A 25,676-nucleotide genomic window follows, 5' to 3' on the forward strand; every position below is an offset into this window, starting at 1 on the left:
ATGTACGACCATGTGACAAGAAAATATACTACATACTTCAAGTAACTTAAAATAATCAGAACCGCCAACAATAATTCTTTTTTACTAATTATCATTATACAATATAAATAAATTGTATTTAATAACTAATAAGATTTTTCATTCTGATTATAGAAAATAATAATTTTGAATTTATTATATGCATTCTAATTAGAAATATTTTTTATAACATTTAAGTGCATAGGAACTTCCGTGACTTTGAAACGGTTGCACTGAGACACTTACAATTCCCGCCTTTAAATTTTTTGTATTCATAGCTTCTTTGCATTACTGCACGAAACGTTGAAAAGATAAAATAGTGTGTGCAGTATATGAAACATTTATTTAAATATAAATTTGTCATAATATTGAAATTATATTATATAGTTTTTAAAATTATTTTTAATTTTTTGTTCGGAAATATACATTATAATAATATATTTTTGATAACCTTATGATGTCTGACAAGATAGTAAAAAGAGCACCTAAAAAAAAGGGAGCAAATGCATATAAATTGCCAGATCCAATTTCTGCTGGTGAAATATTGACAGATATGGGAAAAAAACAATGGATTCTTGGCGTATCAATCGGTATTGGTGGTTTTGGTGAAATTTATTCTGGTATGTATTATTCTTATCATTGGACACTGTATACATACATTTATGTCTTTAATTCATATATATCTTTTCTACTTCATATATCTTATTTAATCATTATAATAATTGTAGCTGCACCTTATAATGGAAAAGTTCCAAATGAATATCCTAATGTAATTAAAATTGTAAGTATCTATTAATTTATATTTATTTGTTTGGATGTTTATTATTTTATATGAAATCATTAAATTTTCCAAATTTTAGGAACCACATGGAAATGGTCCATTATTTGTAGAAATGCATTTTTACATGAGAAATGCCAAACCAAATGAAAGTGAGTTATTTAAATTTCAATATTTAAATATAAATAATTTTTATCTATGTAGATTTACCTTTTTAGTTTTACTGTACATTTTATATGCATATATTATGAAACTAGTATAGAAACAGAAAGAGTACCATGTAATTGGTTTTAGTTGATAATTGGAGAAACAAAAAGAAACTTCCAGCACTTGGTATGCCTCGATATATTGGCTCTGGTAGTCATGAATATAAAAAAACAAAGTATCGATTTATAGTAATGGAACGATATGGTACAGATTTATGGAAATTATTTGAAGCAAATAATCGAAGATTTCCAGAACATACAGTATACAAAGTAGCTTTACAAATAGTAAGAGGCAATCCAAAACAAATTTTTATAATTCAATAATTTATAAAAAAAATATATAAAGTATTACAATATTATAATTATTTTTTAAGTGAATTATTATAATATTATTATATTATATTATATATTATTATTATATTATATATTATAATATTAATATTATTATAATTTGTATTATCATAAAATTTTTAGATAAATGTTCTAGAATATATCCACCATAAGACATATGTACATGCAGATATAAAAGGAGCAAATTTATTGTTAGATTTAAAATCTAAAAATCAAGTTTATCTAGTAGATTTTGGATTGGCTTCTCATTATACAACAAAAGATGAATACAAATTAGATCCAAAGAAAGCCCATAATGGAACTATTGAATATACTAGTAGAGATGCACATATGGGAGGTAATAGTTAATATAATTGTTAATAGTATAGTTATAACCATTCAGTAAAATTTAATGTAATTTTATTAATATATATATATATATATATAGTACCAACAATGCGCGGAGATTTTGAAATTTTGGGTTATAATATGATTCAGTGGTTATCTGGGTCACTTTTATGGGAGAAAAATTTATCAGATCCAATTACAATACAAAAACAAAAGGAAAAAGCTTTTGATAATATTCCAGAATTTTTAAATCAATGTTTTCATGGAACAATTTCAAATACTATACATAAATACATGACTTTATTAGCAAGTATAAAATTTAATGAAATACCAGATTATGAAAAATTTAAAAAAATATTAATAGAGGGATTAAAACAATTATCACACAAACCAGATGGAAAATTAGAATTTAAAACTGACATCAAAAATGATATTTCTCATAAACAAGTTCCAAAAACTACCCCACAAAAAATAAAAAATATAATTAATCGAAAAAGAAAAAGTCCTCGTATAAAATCAACAAAAAATGTAAGTCCTGTGAAAAATCTTGATGATAGCAATGTAGGAGTCGTAATAGACAAAAAACGTGGTGGTGTAAAAGATATTAAACTAGCATTAAATGAAATTGAGTCTGATGAAGAATATGATATAAAAATAGTTAAAAAAGCAAAAAAAAATTCTAGTTCTGTAAATAAATATAATGAGGAAAAAAGTTCAGTTAAAAGCAAGAAAAAAATTAATTATATTCACAATGAATCTGATTCTGAACCAAAGGTATATAATATATATATATTTTTTAAATTTATTAAAAATAGACATTTATTATTTATATATATTATATATATTTGAATAGATAATATCAAAAGGTACTAAATCACGGCCCATAAATATTCGAAATGCAACATCTAAAAGTGCAAGAGCAAAAATAATTCAAGAAAGTGCATCTGAGGAAGACATGTTTAGCACATAATTATAAATATGACGTGAGTATTAATACTTCAAATGTTTATACACATTGAGAATCCTTATTTAGTGAATTTTGTACATTAATGTATTTATAGTAACTTGTATTTATAAAACTATTGATATAATTGTGCAAAAAAAATATTATTTGCAATTGCATTTCATTATCTTTATAATTTATATTGAGAAAAAATAATATATTTTGATACATTTGCATGATAAAAAATTGTATAAAATATGTAAAAGTTTGTAATTAATGCTGACAATTGAGCAGTATTAATTTTCTGTATTTATATAAAAATAAAGAATTTTCTATAAATTATTTAATGATTAGATTTATAAGATATTGAAGATTTAAACAAACGAAATATTATCAAAAAAGTTTTATAAATGTATAACTTCTATACAAGTAAATCATTATATATCATTATATATATACAATACATAATCATTATATATATACAAATATATATTTATTAACATTGTTTACAAATTATATTTGAATTATCTATTTTTTTAGTTTTTGTATCTGTGGTGCACTTATCTTAACTTTTCCTGGAATATTTCTAGCTATTGTTTCTTCTTTCACTGCTTTTAATAAGTCTTTTTCTCTTAATGTAATTTCTTTATCTTTCATAAATACTGCCATAGCAGTTTTTGCTGCCTTTCCTCTTTTACCTGTTCCTGGAGTTAGTTTTACTTTAAATCTGAAAAAGTAAATAATTTATAATTAAAATTTTAATGTAATATGCTATAAAAATAAATGATTTAACTTACTTATAATTAAGCACAGTGTTATAAGGCGCTACTACTGGTATAGCAAATAATAATTCATCTTCTGTAACAGGTTTTCCTGTTAATTGATCTAACATATCTATTTCAGGTCCTGGACCTGTGTCTTCTTCTTCAATATTTTCTACAATTTGAGAATTTTGTGGTGGAACTGATTTCATTATACTTTTTTTTTTCATTTGTTGTTTTGGTCCAGATGGATCTTTATTTCTATTTTTTTTTTTATCTTCTTTTGCATTACCTGCTGACTAAATATTATCACATTATTATAATAAACTTTTTCTAGTAGTAAATATAAATATCATGAATACAAAAGATGTTTACTTGAAGAACTTGCATAGATAATCTTCTATCCTCTTCATCTTGATCTTTATATTTTTCTTTCATTTTTTTCAATCTTCCTTTTTGTCCTCTTTTTAAAATCACTTGATCATTTTTTTTACTATCTATTTCAATTTTTTCTTTATTTTCTTTTTTAAACGATTTTTGTTTAACTTCTAAATCTTTATTCTTACACGTAGTATTTATTAATACAGGTTTATCATCGCCTAAATAAATAATATTTTCTACAACTTCCTGTGACATTGCAGTTGGCTGATTATTATCAACATGTAACTTTACTCTATAAAAATAAAATATGTAATATAATATAATTTTAAAATAAAAAGTATATGTATATATATGTATAAATTATATAATTTACTTTGAACTAGAAATATCAATTTTAATTTGTGTATCAGGAAATTGAAATGGATTGTCTTCTTCATTGCTATCTTGATTAATATTTTTTTCTTCCATAAATAAATCTTTTTTATATTCTTCCTGAATAGGATTTAAATTATTCTTATTTTCAGATTGTTCATCTATTTAATTTAAAATTGTAAAATAATGAATTAATAATATTAAAATAATTTATTATACATAAAATATATATTTATTTATACATAAAATAATATTTCACCTTCAGAATCTTCTATTAATTCAATTTCTTTATCTTCTTCAATAAAAGATTCTATATGCTCATTTTCATCATCAATAATTCTGACCTTTCTTTCGTCTTTATGCCTTTCAATTGAACTTTCTTCTAAACGAAACAAAAATCCTAATCCCATAACTAATTGACATGGTGGCAGATAATTCTTCTTTCCACGAATCATAAAAGATCCAGTAGTAAGATATTCACCAGTTGGAGCCGTTTTAGAAACTTGATCATTATTTACCCACCATGCTCCTGCTACTACTTTAGCATCCCATGCAATACTAATATCATAATTATAATGTTTTTATAATAAAAAAATATATATATAATTAAATATTAATAATTATATACCTGTAGGCAACGGCCATTGTACCTGCTTCAGCTAAAGTTTTTGGAGGCACAGTACCTCCACCAGGATTTTTGATAATAACAGAACTTGCACCAGTTAAATCTGCATGAACATATATATCTCCAGTTTTTAGATATCTTTTTACTATCAATTCATTTTGTTGTTGATCTCTTCCACCAATTACTATAAAATTATATTATATTATTAAAAAGAAATTACTTTTATTATAGATATTATATATTTTTTAATAATTTACCAAGATAATTTTCAGAACTAATAAACCAATAAAATTTTTCAAACCAATATATTTTCCTTAATTTATTAATACTATGAATAGTTTGTACTTCTTTTAGCGTTTGTTTTGTCTTTTTTTCTGCTGATTTTAAAGCCTTATCTTGTGATTCAATTGTTTTTTGTTGCTTTTTAGCTGCTGATCTCTTTTGATTATAATATTTCCTAGCATTTCCAAAAGCTGTATGTGCTAAATCAATGTCAATTAACATAGGTTTCAATTCAGATTCTTCATCACTATCTTCATAAGGATCATGTAATAATAAGGAAATATGATTTGTTTCTAATTTTAATTGTTTAATTGCAGATGCAACAGGATCACCTTTACTTTCTGCTTCTTTTAATAATACCTTTATATCTGGCCAAGCCATTTGATTTGCAAGAGCACTTTGTATAGCTAATATGGCATTATCTACTAAACTTTGGTTTCTGGAAATTAATTCTGCTTTCTGTTTATCTAATTCTTGGGTTTTTTCTAATGTTATTAATCTCTGATCATGATCTTTCTTCACATTTTCTAATTTTTTAAGAGCTTCACGTTCTTGTTGTAAAGCTTTCAAATCCAACTTTTGACCTTCCATTGTAGAAAAATATTCATCTACTGCAACATCAAAAGAAGCAAATTCTTTATATGGATGATCTTTATATTGTTCAAATAAAAATGGATGAAATTCAATATTAGTATATATAAAATCTTTTTGGCCATCTGTTGTTGGTTTTATTTCTTTTTTTTGAATTATGTATCCTTTTGAAATATTTTGTCTTGCAGAATTCATCATATCATTTGCATATTCTAATGCTAGTATTAATTTTGACATATCTTCTTCAATATTAAAATCTTTACCAATTTTACAACCCAATGTGAATCCATATTTTAATAAGACATGATCAATCACAGCAGAACCAAATTCTAGAAGTGGATTTAGTATTTTTTTTAAACTTTCTCCTATTTTGGCATTTTGTAAATGTTGTTGTATATTTTCTATAGGTGGCATTATATTTTGATGAGCACGATCCATAGGATATTTCTCTTTAACTGCAAATCTAATAAATGTATATTTTTTAATCTTTTTATATTTTATGTGAAATATAATTTTAATATTTAAAATTTATTTTATATCTTTTATTACCTAATTTTATCTCCTTCTGTGTGAGGTCTTAAAATATTTAAAATAGTCATTTCATAATCTGTTAACACAATATTTCCACGATCATATAATTCTAAAATTATATGATAAGCTGCTTCACCACTTCCAAATTGTAAATCAATCATTCGATCTACACCTATTTGAGTAAGACTTTCAAGTCGTTTATTTTTAAGATGTTTTCGCATCTGCGAAAATAATATATAATATATTATTTTTTTAAATAAATAATAAATTTAAATTCTATCATATACCTTCATCGAAAATCCTGAAGGTGCTACATTTTTTGGCCATTCAAATACTGTTGTATGAATTCTATTGCCAGATTCTAATAAAAGAACACATTTTTCTTCACTTCGTTGAAGACGTATAAGATAAGTTCGATGGTCAATATCATAGACTTGATTTACGCGCATACCAATAAGTCTAAATATTAAAATTAAAATAAAATTATCAAAATTATAAAAATATTTAATCTTAAAAAAAAAACCTTAAAAAATATGTCAAACCTAACCTTTATGCAATAATTCACTTACTTTTGCAACTCATTTATTGTACAAGCGATGTCATATGAATTAAATCTCGTTTTCATTTTTATAGATATATTATTCTTTACTATTTAATATTTAAAGAATTGAAAAATTAAAAATTAATAATCTTGAGTTCACGCTTACTTTTACGTTGCGCACATATGTATCGCAAATGACATATCGAAAATATATATATGTATATCGTGATATTTATACACTATTAAATTCTATTCATTAAAGATAGAAGTTTGCAAGTAAAAATATACATGTGCACAGCATATAATATGTATTATAAATTTAAAAATTCATATTCTTTATATAATTTATATAATTTATATAAACATTATTTATTGTCAAATACATATTTCGTAAAAAATTTTTATTTTTAAAAATAAAATTTAAAAATTTCGTGAATTTTTTCTCAGGTTATTTTTCTAATATAAAACTAAAATTTTTAAAATTAAAAATTTTTGTCTATATTTACAATTATTTGAAAAATATAATTAAAAAAATTCCAATGTACAAAAATTTGAAAATATATAAAAGAATACAAATTTTTTTTATATATTTTATTCAATAATACAAATAAAATGTAATGTGAAATTTGTAGATATTAACGATAAGATTTCTGGTATCTTGCTCTTGCACCTGGACCACCAAATTTCTTTGGTTCACATCGTCTTGGATCAGCAACCAAAAGAGTGCGATCATATTGAATAAGAATATCTTTTACTTCCTTTTTACTTGCTTCATCAACATCTAAAAAAAAATATTTCATGAAAATAATTTATATTTAAAGTTAAAATATATATGTATAATGTTAAATTTTTTAATATATAATTTACATTTTTGATAATATGCTACAAGAGCTTTAGAAATTGCTTGTCGAATGGCATAAATTTGTGCTACATGACCACCACCATTTACTCTTACTCTGATATCCACTCCAGAAAATTTTTCCTATATAAAAAATAACAAGTAAAATATTATTAAAATTAAATTAATTGTTAATAAAATAAAATTAAATTGTTAATAAAAAATAGATAAATATAAATTTTCTCAGTACTTTTATTTTTATAATCATGAATAATCATGTTCGGAATAAGAGAACATCATAGAGCAACATTAAAAAAAATGATAGTAAATACATATGAATATTTAAAAAAAAATTAATATTTTTCATCATCATTTAAAATAATATAACAAAACACATATTAAATTACATAAAATTAATATATTTTCTGATACTTACTTTGCCGAGTAACAAAATAGGTTCTTGCAATTTGTATTGCAATACACGAGGTTCAACTAATTCCAATGGACGTCCATTTACTCGAAGATTTCCACGGCCTCGTTTGCAATAAGCAACTGCAGTAGCACTTTTCTATAAATATAAATGTATATTTGAAAGAATATACGCAAACATAACCTCATTCATTTATTGGCAATTTATACTTACTTTGCGTCCGAAGACTTGCACAGATTGAATCGGTTCTTTTTGTTTCTGAAAAAAAAATCAAACAATTTAATATAAATACATAAATTTACTTTTTATAAAGAAAAAAATTTATAAAATTTATAATTTAAAAAACCTACCTTCTGCATTTTGGAAAGCACGTCGTAAAAAGGAAGTAGACAAAAGCAGTACGTTTGGATACAAACTACATTAGTCAAATTTAAACTTTAAATAACTTCCGCTAATCAGCGTGATATATAAAGAGATCGATTAAGTAAGTTTTTCAATTTACATTTTAATACAATTTTATATAAAAATATATTACAACATGATAGAGTGAACTTTATTTAATGATTTTTTTATTATGAAAATGCAAAAATTATTCATATAATTTTCTATCATTTTATACGTGATTTTATTGATTCATATAGAATAAATTCCATAGATAAAGCATTTACTTATATATATTTTTTTAATAAAATGTACATAATAATAAAACTAATACAATTATTTATGAACTTAATTAATAATTTCTTTATATAATATTTAATTATTTACATAAATATTTAAATATGAAAGAAATGTGAAAATTATACGAACTATAAATAAACTAATTGCACAAAAAATATAAAATATATACTAGTATTACAAATATATTTATTTATTATTATCATTATTAAATATACAATAATGATAAGTAAGAAAAAAAATTTTTTTACAATATTCATAAAGTAAGTAAACTATAAGAAAATATGTACTATTATATTATTTCATAACAATTTACGTATTTATATAGTTTATTTATATCGATTTTATGCACAATCAGGAACATTGTGTTTGTAATTACAACTATTGATCTTTGTATCAAATACAAGATTTTTAGGACAATGGAATTTGTTTATAATGTATTTACCGTTTACATTTTGACAATAATAAAATATTGAACAATCTTGTGGATCTCGAACGTAGCCCTCCTGTGTGCACACAGAATTCGGTGATGATGACGATGGTACAGATGACGATGATATAGTTGATGTACTAATGGATGCAATAGTTGTACTAGTCGACGTAGAAATAGTTGTACTAGATACGATAGTTGTTGTGCTATTCGATATACTACTAGTTGTGGATGCAGCAGTCGTAGTTGCAGTAGATGGATTATGTCCCTTTAACACCCTATTTATTGTATTCAAAAGTGAATACTTTTCACCACACGTACCATGGAAATCATCGGTTTCGATGCTCCACATCATTATACCACCGAGACCATTATATTTAACATAATTAACCTTTTCTTCAACAGATCTGAAAACATTATTTCCTATGCATTTTTATTTTTTTTCATTTTTAATATCTATTACTATTTTATTATAATGTTAATTTATTAAATACTTACACGACGTCATCATATCCAACCCATTGATTGTTTTTAAAAGCATAAGGTACACGTTGTTCAGGTTCGCGTACCACGGTCCAACCCTGATCAATGAATTCACAAATTTCATTATAACCAAGCATACCATTTTCTCGTGTGTAAGGTCCAGCTTGTCCAGCACCTATAGTTTTATCTCCTGGTTTATTGTTTATGGAATTTGCCAAAGTGAAAGATCTACCGTAAGCTGGAATACCAACAATGAGCTTATTAGCTGGTGCACCTTCTGAAAGCCAATATTGAACAGACGAATTCTAAAATATAATAAATATATGTTTCATATTAATATTGAATTAATATATAATATTTTTAATATTAATTTTAATATTTTAATATTATTTTTTAGTATTTTAATATAATTGAGAATGGAAACATACCACGTTAAGCTCAGCTTGAGCTCCAGATTCGCTAGAGGAAGCGTATAGAGGAGCATTAATCGCTGCAAAATTGTTCCACGATCCATTTAAATCGTATGTCATAAGATTAATAAAATGAACATATTTCGATACTTCAGAAATATGATATGATTTCAAAGCTGAAGATTTAGCAGCAGCAACCGCTATACTGAGGATGTAATTATATTTATTGAATTCTTGTCTTAATTCTTTTAACAAGGCAACAAAGTTTTTTTTGTCAGCTTCTTTGCCACCACGTTGATTCGGATATTCCCAATCTACGTCGAAACCATCAAAATTATATTTTTCCAAAAAGGCAACCACGTTTTTGACGAATCGAATTCGAATTTCAGGATTAGCAACAACTTCAGAATACTTATAGGATCCTTCGTTCCAACCACCTATTGCTATTAATGCCTTAGTATTAGGGCTCAATTGACGAAGTCTAGTAAATTTTCCATAACCATCCTTGCCATTTGGTAGATCCATCCAACTATCTAATATTCTGATATTACCATCATTAGCAATACCAATAAAAGTATAGATCATATGAGTGCATAATGTCGGATCTATATCGGTAGGTTCGAACTTTCCAAGTCCAGGGCGATAAGCAGCCCAGCTACCATAATAGCAAACGATTTTTACTAGATAATAAAAAAACATTATTATATAAAATTTATAACAAAATTATTTTAATTAATATAATATTAATTCAATCAAAATACAAAAATTAATATTATAGAAATAAAAGAAGGAAAATTAAAATTATAGAAATAAAAGAAGAAAAATTAAGATTATAGAAATAATTAACAATATCGATTACATTGTTCAAAGATAACATATTAAAAATCATTAATTTTATCAGTTTTATATTATTTGATGCTTACTATCGGTTGCGATGGTTACAACGGCATGTGCCAGGAAAGCGATCAAAAATACTATTTTCGACATCTAAAAGCAAATAGATTTTAAAAATATAATATATGAGAAACTTGTATAATTTGAAATATAAAAGATATTAAAAATCCTGCAATTATGAAATTTCTCCTTCTAAAAGCTTATATATATATATATATATATATGTTTTTATATATATAAAAATCTAAATCTAATAAATTTTTACAAATTATACAACAAAAAATCGAGTTTATATGTATCTAATAATTTATAAATTCCGATATCTTAATCTTTTTTATCATTTAAATGTACTAAAAACAAAATTTTTAAGATATCTGAATGTTTATATTATCATTGACAACGAATGGAAATCAATTTTTTCCCTTATTTCTTCAGTTTATTGACACAAGTGTTATGCAAGAATAACGAATAATAAGAATAAATTATTGCCATTATTTCTACAATATAAGGAAAACATAAAATAAAATTAAATTAAATAAGATAGTTTAGTAATAGATAATTAATATTGTTTAAAAATTTATTTAAAAATTAATTTAAAAATTATCAAGAATATTTCATGAAATACTATTTAAAAACTATATAATAAATAAAACTGCCAGATATATATCAATATATATCGAATGTTAAAATAAAATAAAAAAATAAGAATAACATTTTTTATTTAAAACTTTGTTTTTAGAAAAATCAAATTTAAAAATTTGTTAATGCTCGTCTGAATCAATTATTGATGAAATGTTATGAAGATAAGTAAAAAGGAAATAAAAATTTTTTGTTTAAGCTTTTGTTTTGAAGAATATTAAAATTTTTTTTTATTTATTTTTTTGAATGTAAAATTTTTTTTTGCGATCATACTATTCGATCATATTCTATATAATTATAATATAATATTTCTCAATAATATGATATTAAATAATTAAATATAAAACGAAGATAAAAACATTACCTGTTTCACTTGGAAAATCCACTTGCTATACTTGACATTAGTTGTCTTACTAGTTAAGTTAGATTGTTTGTCTTTAAATTCAATAATCATTTTTAAAAATTTACCGATAGAGAAATAGATAGATTAAGTAATAATTTTTTCTAGATTTATTTAATTTATATATTATATTTATATACTATCGAGATTTATATATTATCAATAAATGATTTTATTGATAATATATAATTAATCATCAAAATCATATTCAATTGCAATTAATTATGTATGTGTTATAAAAAATGAATTATATCACATTTTTTTTCTAATCTAATCTATTATCAAATAAAAATTATCAATCATTATAAATTAAAATGAGATATTTGATTTTATTTCTTTTATAAATAATTTCTTTTTATAAATAAATATATTAAAGTAAAACTAACGAAACTTTCATAACATATTCAAGTAGTATATATTGAAAATATAAAAATTTTAAACATATATTTATTTTATACACATTATATTCATATCAAATAATATAAAAGCTAGTTCTATTACAAAACGATAATTTTCCAGTAAATTTTATCTAATGATAAGATATGTATATAAATACGTATTTTATTTTTGTAATGATAAATGAGAAAAATTTTATTTTATAAAATTCTGCTAATTAGGCGAAAAAATACATTATTTACGTTGTTATAAATTTTAATATTAATAATGGAAACTTTTATATATATTTTTATATATTTAAAAAAAAATAATAATTTAAAACTCATTTACTTTTTATAAGTAAAATTTTATTTACATATATTTTTATTAACAATATTTTAATGAAATATATTACTTACTATTAAATTACAATAAAGAAGAATAATAAAATATTTGAGATTTGGAATACAATTTTTAATTTTTTGGTTTTTTATATTTACGCATTTCATTTTTTCTTATTAGTGCTTGTTTGCGAACAAATCTCCAATATTGTTTTGTATTAGGATTTAAATCTGATAATTGTAATTTTTCAATTCTGATATTCCATAACCATTCAGGATATTCAGAATCTGGCTTTAGCTTTATGTCTTCTCCATCTTTATAAATATTTAATCCACATACATAATTTAATAACTTATTAACATCTTCTTCAACTGGTATTTCTATTTTTTGGCGGGTTCCTTTTATTTTCTTTTTTTCTAAAAAATAAAATAATATATTTATAAAAACACTCTAATTATTTAAAATTAATATGTTGGTTTTAATGTATTAACAAAATTTGTAACAAAAAATGTAAAAATTACAAAATAAAATACATATAACCTATAATAAAATCTTTAATAAAATTATTCAAATTATACATAAATTATTTGACAGAAATATATATTCTAACCAAAAAAAGATTTAGATTGCGTTGCATATTGTACAGAAATAATATTTCTTGTAACTTTAGGCAATCGTAAAATAGGTAATAGAAAAAACATAATAAATATCAATGTACATATAACAAATTCAAATTCTATCATACTAAATTCCCTAGTACTTTTAATAGTACTAATAGTGAGTAAAATAATATAATATAAATTATAGTTTAATTTTAATTAAATATTTTTTATTTATATTCATGTAATATTAAAAACTAAAAATATAATGTTAATATGAAAAAATTTAATAAATTATTTTACCAAATTTTAATTATTAATTATTTAATTATTTTTTCAAATTAATAATGATTTTAAATTTGATTAACATTAAATACTTTTAAATTTAGGTACTTAATATGTTAAATTTCATTAAAATATTTTTTAATAGAATTAATAGAATTATATATAAAAATATCTTATAAATTAATAAAATTTATTTATTTGTTTTTGTTGAATGCAGTTATTTTGCAAAATAGTTATAACGCGGAATTTTCAAATGTTGACAACCATAGTAAATCAAATGCGCAATGACAAACAATAAATGTTAAACTATGTTATAATTTTATGAAGATTTAATAAAAGAAATTTAATAATATATATTAGATTTAGTTTTATTAAGATTTAATAAAAAAATTTTATAATATATTATAAATTATGAACATACCAATATTTTTTTAAATGATTAAAATTAAACTTATAAATCTGTGATATAATATATTAACTGTTCTTTTCTGTTATGTAATGCCAGTAAGCAACAATAGAATAACGCGGGTATGTTCGATTTTATCATGAAATATTAGATTATTGTATTTCTAATTTCATTTTAAGTCATAAACAAAAAATATAATATATAAAATATAAAATATATACATATATATTTATTTATATATTCATCACATAGATGGATTTAAAATTTATAATATTTTTATTTAATATTATTTAATAACATTATTTTTCTTATTTTTTTAATGTTTTTTTATGTCTTGAATTATAATTAAATAAATAATAATAAATTTAATATTTTTAGACAAAAACAGTAGATTTTGATATAAAAGGAATTAAGGGAGAAGCAATAAAAACTCATACTAAATATCAACAAAATAATAATTTTTTGACAATTGTTCCTGCTTTACCCATTTTACCTGGAGCTCTTGTACCATCAAAGTTATTTAAGCGTCGTTATAATTCATTTAGGTATTGTATTAATAGATATATATATTATATCTTTATTCAAAACTAAATGTGATTTTTATATTAAAAATTTATAATATTTTATATAAATGTCATATATAGTCCAACAGATTCTCCATTTAATATAGAATATGACAAAGTTGATGGTTCTAATTCAGTTAATTTACAATGGACAAGCGAAGGAAAAACTGTCATGGCAACAAGAACAGCTTCAGAAAAAGAGAAGAATCCTGACAGAATATGTCTTGATAGAAGAGGACTTACTTCTTTTCCAAAAATAATTGGAGAATCACGTTTACGTTTATTGTCTCTTCAACATAATCTTCTTACAAAGATTGAAAACTGTAATTTTTTACAATTAACAAAATTAGTATTTCTTGATTTATATGATAATCAAATTGAAAGGATATGTAATTTTGAAATATTAGAAAATTTAAGAGTATTATTGATTGGAAAAAATAGAATAAAAAGAATCGAAGGATTAAATCATCTTTCTAAATTGGAAGTTTTAGATCTTCATGGGAATCAAATTGTACAAATTTCAGATTTAAGTAATCTTATATCTTTAAAAGTATTAAATTTAGCTGGAAATAATATTAAAATAATAGGACATAATGATTTTCAAGGTTTAACATCATTAAAAGAATTAAACCTTAGACGTAATAAAATTAAGAAGTTATTAGGTTTTGATGAAACACGACAACTACAAAAATTATATTTAAGTAATAATGATATATATAAGTGAGTATTTTGTAAATTATATGTAAAAGATGTAACATATTAAAAAAATATATGTAAAACAATCTTTATTAATCAATATTTAATATTTTAGAATTGAAGATATAGGAAGTCTTGCTAAAGCATTACAACTTAGAGAAATAACAATTGATGGAAATCCCATAACCCTAAATGGAGATTATGTTTCTTTTCTTGTGTCATATTTACCAAATTTACAATCTTTATCAACAATGCAAATTACTGAACAAATTCGAAAAACTGCTATGGCATGGAGAACAGCAAAAGAACAAAATAATTCTACTTTTTTAAATCTTAGTGCACAAGTTTGTATGAATGCTCGACGAGAAGAAATTATATCGAATGCTAAAATAAATTGGGAACTCCTCAGATCTCATTCTAAATCCTTGATAGATGATCATAATAAAAATAATAGTCGAAGCAATAATATTAATGCAGTACAAATTCAAAAATCGGATAAATTCAATATATTAAAGGAAAATTTAGGGAAAATAAAATCGAAAGGTTTTGGGAGTTTAACATCAATAAATGAAAATGTAGAAACAACAAAAATAAATATAAAAAAAAGAAGTAATTCTAATGATAATTTATTTAGATTAAAAGATACGACTAAAGCATATCAATTAGAATTTAAACTTCCACCAATTTTAGATTCTATTATAAATAGTTTAATAAATAATAAATTTGAAAAAATAAAAAAAAATCTAACAGAAACAAAAACTAAAAATAACATTGAAAGTTTAACAAATAATGATTCAGAAATTTTAGAAAGTTCTGAAAACATACAAAGTTGTTTAAATTCTCATTTAAAATTAAATTTGTTAAACTCTAACAATTATATTTCTCGTAATATTAATAAAATTACAAATAAAACATTTGAATCTATGAATGTTTTTCCATCAAACATTGTTGATGAGCAAGAGAATAAGTATTATGATATATTTAATTCTTCTAAGTTATCAACAAATAACAAACAAAATTTAACAAAAATATCTCAAAATATAAAGATTCATGATCAACATGGATTAAATGATTACCAATCAAAATCAAGTATTGATTCTTCTGGATATGGTTCTTTAAGTTCTAAAACTAATAGTATTGATAGTTGCAAATCAGTGCTAAGTGATTGTAGCATATCATCCACTATTAAAAATATAAATATAGAAAAAAATAAAAACAAAGATAAAAGAATTGCACAAGCAAAAAAAGTAGTATGTTATAAGAATAATAAAATAGCAATTACTAGAGCTAAAAAAAAAATTGAAACACTACCAACTCCATTACAAAATTTATCAAAAGAAAGAGAACAAGGTATAAAATAATAATAGAAATATTTATATTATAATATTAACATTAATGTTAAAATTTGTAGGAGGAGACTATTTAATAGAAATAGTTGGACGTTGCTTAAATATTTATGGTCAAGGTGCATTACGTTTCATCGATCGATTATGGGATTCTTCAAAAGCTGAAGACGTTAATATAGTTAAATTTAATTATGTACAGTTTAATGATGTGGCCAAAATGTTATATAAAATAAAAAATAGATTTCCAAATTTAGAACACTTTATGTTTAAAGAAACGAATATCAGTTATCTTGGACAACTTAATGCTTTAGCTGAAGTTCAGGGATTAACAAGTATTCATATAGAAACTGGAAATCCAATTATATCAAAAAATTGGAAAGTTTATGCTATATTTCGTTTAGCTCATTGGGGTTTGAAAGTTATTAATGGAAGAGAAGTAAATATTCTTTTTTATATATTTGTATTATAATATAAATATAATATATAATAATATTAAAAATCATTAATTACTAATACAAAATTATAAAATTGATAATTTTTGTCTGTTTTCTAATAGATTACAAATGAAGAAATTGACTTGGCAAACAAAGAATATGCTGGTCTCATTGATATTGTGATGTGTTCACTGCCCGAATATTTATTACAACCTTTATTACAAAGACTTCATTTAGATAAAGTGCAAAAACAAATTGGAGAAATTACTGCCAAACAATTTTTACTTAACAGTGATCCAGCTCTTAGAAATGTTGTTGCTAAAGAAGCATTGCAATGGAGAAAAGGAAATATAACACAGGTAATAAATTATTTTAGAAATATTGAATAAATAAAAATTAAAAAAAATGTAATTTAATCATTTGAAATTTTGAATTAAATTTTTTAATTATTATTTTTTTCTAAATATAGGAAGATCTTATTTGGAGACATAAGGGAAAAAAATATTTATTAAATTTAATAAATCTTACTGTAGATGCAATACAAAAGTTACAATTACTTGAAAATAAATGGCCAAGTATTTTATATGAAATAATTCATACTACTCTATTTGATTTTTCTGAGATGGATGCATATATGAAACGTTGCAGCAAAACACTTCAATATGATAAATAACAAATATTTATATATAATTATAGACATACATTATTGTATAATATACATAATATAAGAAAGAAGATTGATAAAATTGATTTAAATGTTCTCTATAAAATTATTTCATTATTAAATAAGTTAAATAAGTTTAAAAAATTTACATATTTATAAATTTATAAAATATATTAGTAAAATTTATGTATTCACATAAATTTTATTAATTTAATAATATAATTATTAATATAATAATTTTAGAAGTTACTTTTTGTATTTATTCATTCGTTTTTAGAAATTTTTTAACAAATTTAAAATACTTATATTAATAAAAATAAAATAATATTTATATATTTATGTATATATATATATATATATATAAATATATATTATATATATAATTACAATATTAATATACATTAATATATCAAATATATGTAACAAATTAGAAAGCTATTATTTAAAAAGATATATAATTATTATATACTTTTGGAAAAAAAGATTTAAAAATATATGGATTGCATTTCATAGGAAAATAATTTAAATTTTTAAAAATTTATATATATATATATATATATGAGTTTACTAACGCATAAAAATAATACTTACTTACAATGATGAAATGCAATTTCATATAAAATAATATATTCATTACGTATCACTTTGTTCCAATGATAGATTCTACACTAAAAGAAATTGTTGATTTCTTTTCTAAGCAAGATCCATTCTTAGCCACAGAAATATCGTTATGATCATTTACAGCGGAAGTGAAGTTATTAAAACTTTTCTTCATTTTACGAGGTTCCGTGACTTGTTCAAACCATGGAATCGTAGAATACATACTTGGGAAAGACTGTATTTTTTTCGAATCTTCACATTCTTGTTTATATTCTTGATTTTGTGACATACCATTCAACAATGGAGCATTAGCGGTGACTATAATAAAAAAATGATATTAATGTACAATGATATCGAGTAAAAAATACTAATATCATAGCAAATAAAAATATAATAAATATTAATAATAAAATTAAAGAATAAAAGAATTTTATAATTCCATTTATAGTTCTATTAAAAAAAAAAAAAAAATTCTAAATTAAATGTACATTTTGATTTATTATATAAATACCAACATGCTGCAGGTAAACCATGGATCGTTTTTAATCCATAGAATCCTTGAGTCACACTAATGCTAGTTTGCGTAAAATGCAATTGATGTCGTTGGATATTCTTTCCTCTTCGACAGATTGGTGTTTGATCAGTTTTAAAATATGAAGAACCGGCTGTATCAATCGGCGTGTGACAGACTGTTGAAACATTTTCACTGAAGAAATTTCCTTGAGCTTGCTGTTGTCTTCTGAGCGCAACTTGAGCGGCCATCACTCGTTGCCTTTCGACCACCAGCAAACAGCAAGGACAACGGCAATCCTTCCATGCACACGATTTTTTGTGACCCTTTAAACCGGAAATCACTCCGTGATTCCTGCATCTAGCACACTTTGGACTTCTTAAACGTTGCTCAATTCCAGAATTTATTTGATTCGAATTATTATTTTCAGTCTTCATCTTAGATAGTTATTCAAATGATATTCCTTAAAAATTACTTATTTTTTAATTTTTAATATATTATTGTTTGTATATTTTTGTATTGTATAAAAATGATCATCAAAGTATACACTATATAGAATTGATGTAATTTCATATTCTAAATCATTACATTATTTGATTATTAAATTTTCAAAAAAACGATTTAACAATTGTTAATAGATATAACGAAAATAAACAAGACTAATGACAAAATTTATATTTTATTGAAGTGGCGTGTCTTATTGAACTCATTTATCGAATATCTTTTCGCGAAATACCCGTCAAATTGTTCCCTCGTTTCCAGCTTCTTGTAAGATTCTAACCCGATGAAACAGTCAGTGTACACTGTTTGAATGAGTTATATACATAGAGGAATCTTTTTTCTCGGTTGAAGGAGGTGTCTCTGCATCTCCTCCTACCAATTCGAAATGTATTTTTAGAGAAGGAACATGTTGGGATTGGTTCGAAACGCGAAGAAACTCCGCCACCTTTGTAAACCAGGAGCCAATCGAGATCAACTTGAATCTCATTCTTCTTATTACTGTCAACTTGTATCACCTCGAGAAAAAGGAAAAGATCTTCGTTAAACTCTGTACAATTTCTTTGATTACGGCCACCGTGAGGGGATCACATGGATTTACCGTGAGCAAGTAGTAGGCACAGAGAATTGCTTTACGCAAAACGGACGAAGATTTATCGAGCATGACTCCCCCGCGAGGAACAGATATATACGCTTACTTATTTGTTCGATAAAAAAATGTAAATGAGATGAATCAACATCATCATAAACTAAAGCTAATAGTTTCTAAATTCGTTCAATCGTTGCTTGATCGTCGTTTTTTGAATTTAAAAATCAAAATATTAACGAGAAATTACTAACGATATATCTTTGTATTGATCAATCACACGGATGGAGGGAAATGAAATAACACAATTAAAATTCTCTTTTGGTAAACTCAATTTTCTCCTCTTTGAAATCTAAATCCAATCCTTCCCAGTCCGACAGAGTATATAGATTTTTACCCAAAACAAGGGTAGAACATAACGTTCAGGGATTCTTCTTTAACATTTAAGCATTGCCTGAGTTGAAAGAACACTCATACGTTAAGAAAACATACTCGAAACTAATATTAACTGTGCGTTGGCAACATCCGAGAGGATCGTATTAACGAGCTCTTAAAGCAAGATCACAGAAAGAATGCCATGTGGCCGCAGCTGGCGGTGTGTACCGTTGTTAGTCGAACGTGATTCTCTCTCTTCTATTTTTGCAGTATGGAATAGGACGAAAAGGGGTAGGAAGATTGCACTATCCTTCGCTTTCTGATACTTAAACGATATTATATTTTTAGTTGTAACCGAAAATGAGCTCGTTTTCTTGGACACACAATGACGTTTCTACGGATCAACTTTAGTAGCTATCTTCCACATATAAGTCTAAGAAAGTCTAAGAGATTTATATTCGAATAATATAAATCTCTTGGGTAAAATAAATCATCAAATTTCGATAGATTATTCTCTCTTTTAAAAGAACGACTTCTAAAAAAGTAAAAGAACTCTTTTTTTTTTTTTTTCTACGAGACGACGAAGGGAACCAAACAATCAGACAAGTTTAAATTTATATCCTGGTTGGATAGGAATGCATAAAACGCACCGAGGAATTTGCCCTAATGAGCGTGGAACGAAGGGGTGTCACTTTAGACGTTTCTCCCTTTTTCTCCATCAAGCATGGACAGCTTTGCTCGAGGGTGTTGTCAGTGGGGCAAATATGTTGACAGGTCATTCAACATCTTTCCACCATTTGGCAGATCCCCGTTGAAGATGCGTGACCAAACTGATGTTGCACCTCGGAATATCCATAGCTAAGATTGGCCTTTCCCTGTACTCATGCGAAAACACTGTGTCCTGGACTAAGAATTTTAACAAGAAAATTATTAATAACAAGATTAATAACAAGAAGAGAAAAGGAAAAAAGGAAGAGGAACATTTTCCCTTTTTTAATTTAAAACTAGAAATAATTCTAAGATTGTGTTAAAAAAAAAAAAAATATTAAAATTCTAAAATTTAAAAAAAATTATCTTAAAATTATAACAATGAGGAAAATGTATGAAATTAGAATAAAAATTTGAGAAAATTAAAATGAGAGTATTAAGAGTAGGCAACGTTCTTGCCTTTCTGATAATTTTGACATTTGCAAATCGATGCACTTTGCATTTGTTCAGGTCCGGGGGTTCTATGCATAACACGGTTATCCGAAATCCTGGTATATACGAAAATTAATAAATCCATCAATCTGACAGTTGCAAAAGTACCCCCACGGTTGAAATTCTTGCGCGTGCCTCTTAAATGCGCGCTCAGAAGAGGAAGAAAACGTGTGAGCCTCGAAGTTGTAAATATGTTATGTAATTCAAAATTCAAATAACCATAAATTAAATGAACAAAACATTGCGACAAAGAAGCAACTAACCTTTTTTAAAAAAAAAAAAAAAAAAATTCGAGGCACACGGTAAAAAATTGAGCGGTATCGTCGCAAAAGTTTGTAATGCAATCGTTCACAAAACAATTATACTACTCTTCGATTATAAATATCATTTCATTCAATTAAGGTAAGATGTGTGCGAATGTTATTCGATGCACATTCGAGAGACATTTTGTCGAAATAAAATATGAAAGAAGATGTATTTTCCATCGAGGATAATTCTAAAATATAAATAATTATTTAAAAATAAAATTCTATGGAATATGGAATATTTTTAATTTATTCTTTTATACTGCATACATACATTTTTTGATTTAGCCGTAACTAAGCTGGTGAGCCAGTGATCAAACTCAATTGCGATGCCCCACTGTACCAACAACTTCGTTTGGTATTTAGGAAAGTTCATCGCAGGTTTTACAGGAATGCTTTTCTTCTATGTGGTTTTCCTGAAAGAGAGGTAAATTTTGACTTCCGAAAACCGAAGAAGATAAACATAATAAAAATATATTTATTACAGGGAATACACTTGCTTGTGTAGAGCGAGAATGCGAGAATTCTTACGTCGTAAAGGGGAAAAGTGAGTCATGTTGGTCATACGTGCGAGATTTCTCCAGTGATCTTTTTTAATTTTATTTTATATTTCTTTTTCTCCTTTTTTTATTTATATAATAAATGATAGAATTGTTGCAAGATCCTAAAGAATATCGCGCATCGTATGACCAGCGATATCATGTGCATCGCATAATCATAAGTTCTAATACTTAGTACTAATTCTTGTCCTTTAGACGACCAGGCAGATGCGAATGCAAAGAAGGGTAAGCATGAAACCATATTCTTTCAAAAATGATATTAATTTAAATTTAAATTTAAAATTTAAAATTTCATTACATTTTAACAGCAGAGCTCGGATCAAAGTCTATGCTTGTGGCTGTAAGAAACGTTTGGACATGTAAGAACGTATTATTATAGCAATAATATGGGATTTTTTATTTTTTTTTTTTTTCTCTTATACTTATGAAAAAAAAAAAAAAAATATTATGCGACTTTCAGGGTATACGAAGATCCGGGAATGGTTTTTGGAGAACGACCAACCGATATCGGAGACTGCATTTGCATTAGGAAAAGGCCTTCCTAAAAATGAAAATGGTAATTTCGACTTCTCCAGCAAATCGCTGTAAGTCTTACCATCGTGAATGATTTTCACGATACAACAGCTCAGTGATCTCGTGGTTGCTTCGATTGCAGACGTATCATCATCAAATTGGACGTGCTGTCTAACGATGCTCAATCGAAAAACCAAGGTAAACGAAAAGTGTATCGTGTAATATATTATAATGCTAACAATAAATTTTTATTTCACGAATATTTAGCTCATAGAATCGACTATCAATGAACGAAGAAAACGAATGGGTAGACACTGTCTTTTTCGCCATTGCAGTGGACTTGTATGCGCTCATAAATTAATGAAAAGAAGAAAAAACAGGCAGCATTGTGTTCATCTACGCGTTTCTCATGATGTTGTTTCCGATCATTGGAGGATATACGATAAATCGATGCATAATAATAAAGATAATATTAAAGATGGAAAAGAAAATAGTGTTTCGAATGAAGAAATTATAAACATGTTACACATGCATAAAGGAGAAATTTCAAACGAAATTTCTTGTAACGCCGAGAAAAAAGAAAGTAAAAAAGATATTTCGGAAAAGGATAAAAAAAATATAGAATTAAAATCGACACTTAATCGCAATATTCCTCGATTATCTCCTCGAATTCTTGAAACTAGATGCGAGGACAATAAAAATTTTGAAAAATCAAATATTTTAAAAGACATTCGTAATGATATAAAATATCCTTTAAAGTGCATTAACGAAAATATTTTGGAAAAGAAAAATAGTTCCTATAAAACTAATAAAATCGATACACCGCGAGAATGTTTGAGAAAAACTTCAAATAAAAAATTTTTATCAAGTGATCTAAATTTCAGTAAAACTATTATTACAGACAATTGTATGAATTCAATTTTGTATCACGATTTACGAAAAAAATATACTCCTACTATCAAAAATAAATTGTCAAAAGATTATTTGGAAATTGATAAAGTTGTTGAATTCAACTTGTCTTCGGAAATGGAGGACGCAGAAAAAATTAACGCGCATCAAGAGTTAGACGTTGATAAAATCATGAATAATTTTTTGAACGATGTACAAGTATTTCCCTTCAAACAAAAGCAAAGATACAATTTAAAACACTCCATAAATAAACATCAATTTTCGAATTCAAGATTACAGAAGAAATACTCATCTCGCAACAGTAAAATTGGTTCAAACATGCAACAAAAAACCTTCCCTACTCTTTGGTATAAAAATACAATGAAGCAGAAAAAACTGTCAAAATTTTTCTGTCAAAATTGTAATTGTAACACAAAGTTAGTTAGGCCATTTTTTACAACAATTTATAAAATAAGTTTGTTGCTATAAAATATATTTTCAATTTTTCAGATCATATAATTATAATGGTTCCCGATGGAGTAGCAGGAAACAATTTTTATCGTATCCAAATTCTTCAATTCGACCACAGTACAATATGTCATTTACAAATTTACAATTGCATAGAAATGATAACATGTGTGAATGTCTAAAAATGAAAAAAAAAAATGATTCAATGATAGATCCTAAATTTGTATTGTCTCACGAAACTCGTTCGTTTAAATATAAACCACAATCGATGAAATATAAAGAAAAACCGACTATAGTTATCTTCAAAAACAGAACACCTAGATCGAAAAATTTAAAGAGTTATAATTCACCGAGCACTTCTATCGGAACTATTGAGAGTTCTGTTCATGACAGCTTAGATACGTGTCCATGTTCAATTTATAAGTCACCGCGTTATATGATACCAAATGATCAATATAATAAATACAATACAAAAATAGATCCTCTTCTATTATCTTCATCATCGAAATCATCATTGTCGAAACGATGTCATTCTTGGTCTATATTATCACAAAACTCTATTTGTCATAGACAAGAACCAATTTCTTCTTCTTGTACGAATATTCAATTATGGAATAGATTTCCTGAAAACGAAAAGAGAAAAAACACGTATCTTTCCTCGAGCTCATGCTCATGCTCCACATCATCACTGTCAACATTCAAAGATGATTACAGTTTAACAGAAACAGATACAGAAGCAAAACAAATTCAAAGATCAGAAAGGAAGAAACCAAAATTTTGTGCACAAAAGAAGAAGATAATATATATGGATAAACGTCATGTTAGATGGAATATTAAAAATACATATTAGAATTAACAAAAAAAGAAAACAAATGTCTAATGTAAGTAAGCATGATATAAAAATAAAAGGGATTGAGATTGTTGAAGAAATATATTTCAATTATAAGAGAAAAAAACAATAAAAGCTCTGTACTTTGATATTATACATATTTAAGAAAAAAAAAAAAGTCCATATGGACAAGTAACGATATTTGTAAAATATCATTTGCTATTATTTAAACTTGCAATCGATAAATGCAGAATTCAAGCGTGAATGCAGTTAAACCATAAATTTATCGTGTGACGATGAAACGTAAGCAACAACAGTAACGAGTATACGTAATTGGCAGGTACTAAGTTAGCACTGGATGTGAATAAATTGGATGTGGTGCAAAGGAGTGACGCGTCCCGTTAGACGTTTGGAAAATCTGAAACTCGATTAATATGCGTCGTGTCCGTAGGTGAAGAGTCTATAAGTAGATCTTCTACGGACACAAATGTCAGTCATATTCATATATTATGTTCTGACCTGGTAGACGAAATCTTCCTTTACGCTAACGAGATATCGGTAATAGTTAACATTATACATACATCATGCACTGTCATGATATACATCTTTGCCAAAAATCTCAACTATGATTTACAATTAGTTGATGTGCAAAAAAAAATTAAAAGATTTTTTATGCGCAATTATATGCCTGTGAATAAAGAATTTTTTTTTTTAGATTCTTAGA

The 25,676-nt window shown here is 24.9% G+C and overlaps 8 protein-coding genes across 9 annotated transcripts; 3 read left to right on the forward strand and 5 right to left on the reverse strand.

Annotated features, from left to right (window-relative positions):
* The first annotated feature begins 360 nt into the window (after positions 1–360).
* LOC122715385 (serine/threonine-protein kinase VRK1-like) lies at positions 361–4,070 on the forward strand. Its single transcript, XM_043937536.1, has 8 exons — positions 361–638; positions 747–799; positions 879–948; positions 1,091–1,287; positions 1,477–1,690; positions 1,781–2,454; positions 2,534–2,663; positions 3,972–4,070. Exons 1-7 carry the CDS (start codon positions 473–475, stop codon positions 2,648–2,650), a joined length of 1,491 nt encoding a protein of 496 aa, XP_043793471.1. The 5' UTR covers positions 361–472; the 3' UTR covers positions 2,651–2,663; positions 3,972–4,070.
* On the reverse strand, positions 3,055–7,021 carry LOC122715384 (nuclear export mediator factor NEMF homolog). Its single transcript, XM_043937534.1, has 10 exons — positions 6,736–7,021; positions 6,454–6,625; positions 6,185–6,387; positions 5,020–6,098; positions 4,766–4,946; positions 4,397–4,695; positions 4,139–4,298; positions 3,760–4,057; positions 3,421–3,683; positions 3,055–3,350 (listed from the first exon to the last, which is right to left on the reverse strand). The coding sequence occupies exons 1-10, from the start codon at positions 6,789–6,791 to the stop codon at positions 3,152–3,154; spliced, it is 2,910 nt and encodes a 969-aa protein (XP_043793469.1). The 5' UTR covers positions 6,792–7,021; the 3' UTR covers positions 3,055–3,151.
* Positions 7,022–7,219: 198 nt separating this feature from the next.
* On the reverse strand, positions 7,220–8,384 carry LOC122714796 (40S ribosomal protein S16). The gene is made up of 5 exons (XM_043936474.1): positions 8,326–8,384; positions 8,189–8,233; positions 7,982–8,113; positions 7,575–7,689; positions 7,220–7,488 (listed from the first exon to the last, which is right to left on the reverse strand). Exons 1-5 carry the CDS (start codon positions 8,332–8,334, stop codon positions 7,343–7,345), a joined length of 447 nt encoding a protein of 148 aa, XP_043792409.1. The 5' UTR covers positions 8,335–8,384; the 3' UTR covers positions 7,220–7,342.
* A 548-nt stretch (positions 8,385–8,932) lies between these two features.
* Positions 8,933–11,978, reverse strand: LOC122714749 (chitinase-3-like protein 1). The gene is made up of 5 exons (XM_043936389.1): positions 11,874–11,978; positions 10,900–10,963; positions 9,995–10,656; positions 9,582–9,871; positions 8,933–9,490 (listed from the first exon to the last, which is right to left on the reverse strand). Exons 1-5 carry the CDS (start codon positions 11,961–11,963, stop codon positions 8,998–9,000), a joined length of 1,599 nt encoding a protein of 532 aa, XP_043792324.1. The 5' UTR covers positions 11,964–11,978; the 3' UTR covers positions 8,933–8,997.
* Positions 11,979–12,715: 737 nt separating this feature from the next.
* On the reverse strand, positions 12,716–13,361 carry LOC122715109 (39S ribosomal protein L54, mitochondrial). Its single transcript, XM_043937033.1, has 2 exons — positions 13,237–13,361; positions 12,716–13,042 (listed from the first exon to the last, which is right to left on the reverse strand). The coding sequence occupies exons 1-2, from the start codon at positions 13,325–13,327 to the stop codon at positions 12,759–12,761; spliced, it is 375 nt and encodes a 124-aa protein (XP_043792968.1). The 5' UTR covers positions 13,328–13,361; the 3' UTR covers positions 12,716–12,758.
* Positions 13,362–13,867: 506 nt separating this feature from the next.
* LOC122714941 (leucine-rich repeat-containing protein 49) lies at positions 13,868–17,705 on the forward strand. Its single transcript, XM_043936749.1, has 7 exons — positions 13,868–14,038; positions 14,295–14,461; positions 14,561–15,199; positions 15,291–16,525; positions 16,587–16,957; positions 17,078–17,314; positions 17,425–17,705. Exons 1-7 carry the CDS (start codon positions 14,009–14,011, stop codon positions 17,626–17,628), a joined length of 2,883 nt encoding a protein of 960 aa, XP_043792684.1. The 5' UTR covers positions 13,868–14,008; the 3' UTR covers positions 17,629–17,705.
* Positions 17,706–18,132: 427 nt separating this feature from the next.
* LOC122715078 lies at positions 18,133–20,994 on the reverse strand. 2 transcript variants are annotated; one of them, XM_043936997.1, is made up of 3 exons: positions 20,840–20,994; positions 18,735–19,056; positions 18,133–18,537 (listed from the first exon to the last, which is right to left on the reverse strand). In XM_043936997.1, exons 1-3 carry the CDS (start codon positions 20,966–20,968, stop codon positions 18,260–18,262), a joined length of 729 nt encoding a protein of 242 aa, XP_043792932.1. In that variant the 5' UTR covers positions 20,969–20,994; the 3' UTR covers positions 18,133–18,259. The 2 variants fall into 2 exon arrangements, with proteins under 2 accessions (XP_043792932.1, XP_043792933.1); XM_043936998.1 differs by lacking the exon at positions 20,840–20,994 and having other exon boundaries at positions 18,735–19,452.
* Positions 20,995–22,023: 1,029 nt separating this feature from the next.
* LOC122715184 lies at positions 22,024–24,973 on the forward strand. The gene is made up of 9 exons (XM_043937149.1): positions 22,024–22,121; positions 22,182–22,241; positions 22,430–22,479; positions 22,566–22,613; positions 22,715–22,810; positions 22,910–22,965; positions 23,035–23,350; positions 23,390–24,092; positions 24,166–24,973. The coding sequence occupies exons 1-9, from the start codon at positions 22,024–22,026 to the stop codon at positions 24,971–24,973; spliced, it is 2,235 nt and encodes a 744-aa protein (XP_043793084.1).
* The last annotated feature ends 703 nt before the right edge of the window (positions 24,974–25,676 follow it).

Source organism: Apis laboriosa, unplaced genomic scaffold, assembly GCF_014066325.1.
Source record: "Apis laboriosa isolate Shangri-la unplaced genomic scaffold, ASM1406632v1 scaffold34_cov151, whole genome shotgun sequence".
Taxonomy (NCBI): Eukaryota; Metazoa; Arthropoda; class Insecta; order Hymenoptera; family Apidae; genus Apis; species Apis laboriosa.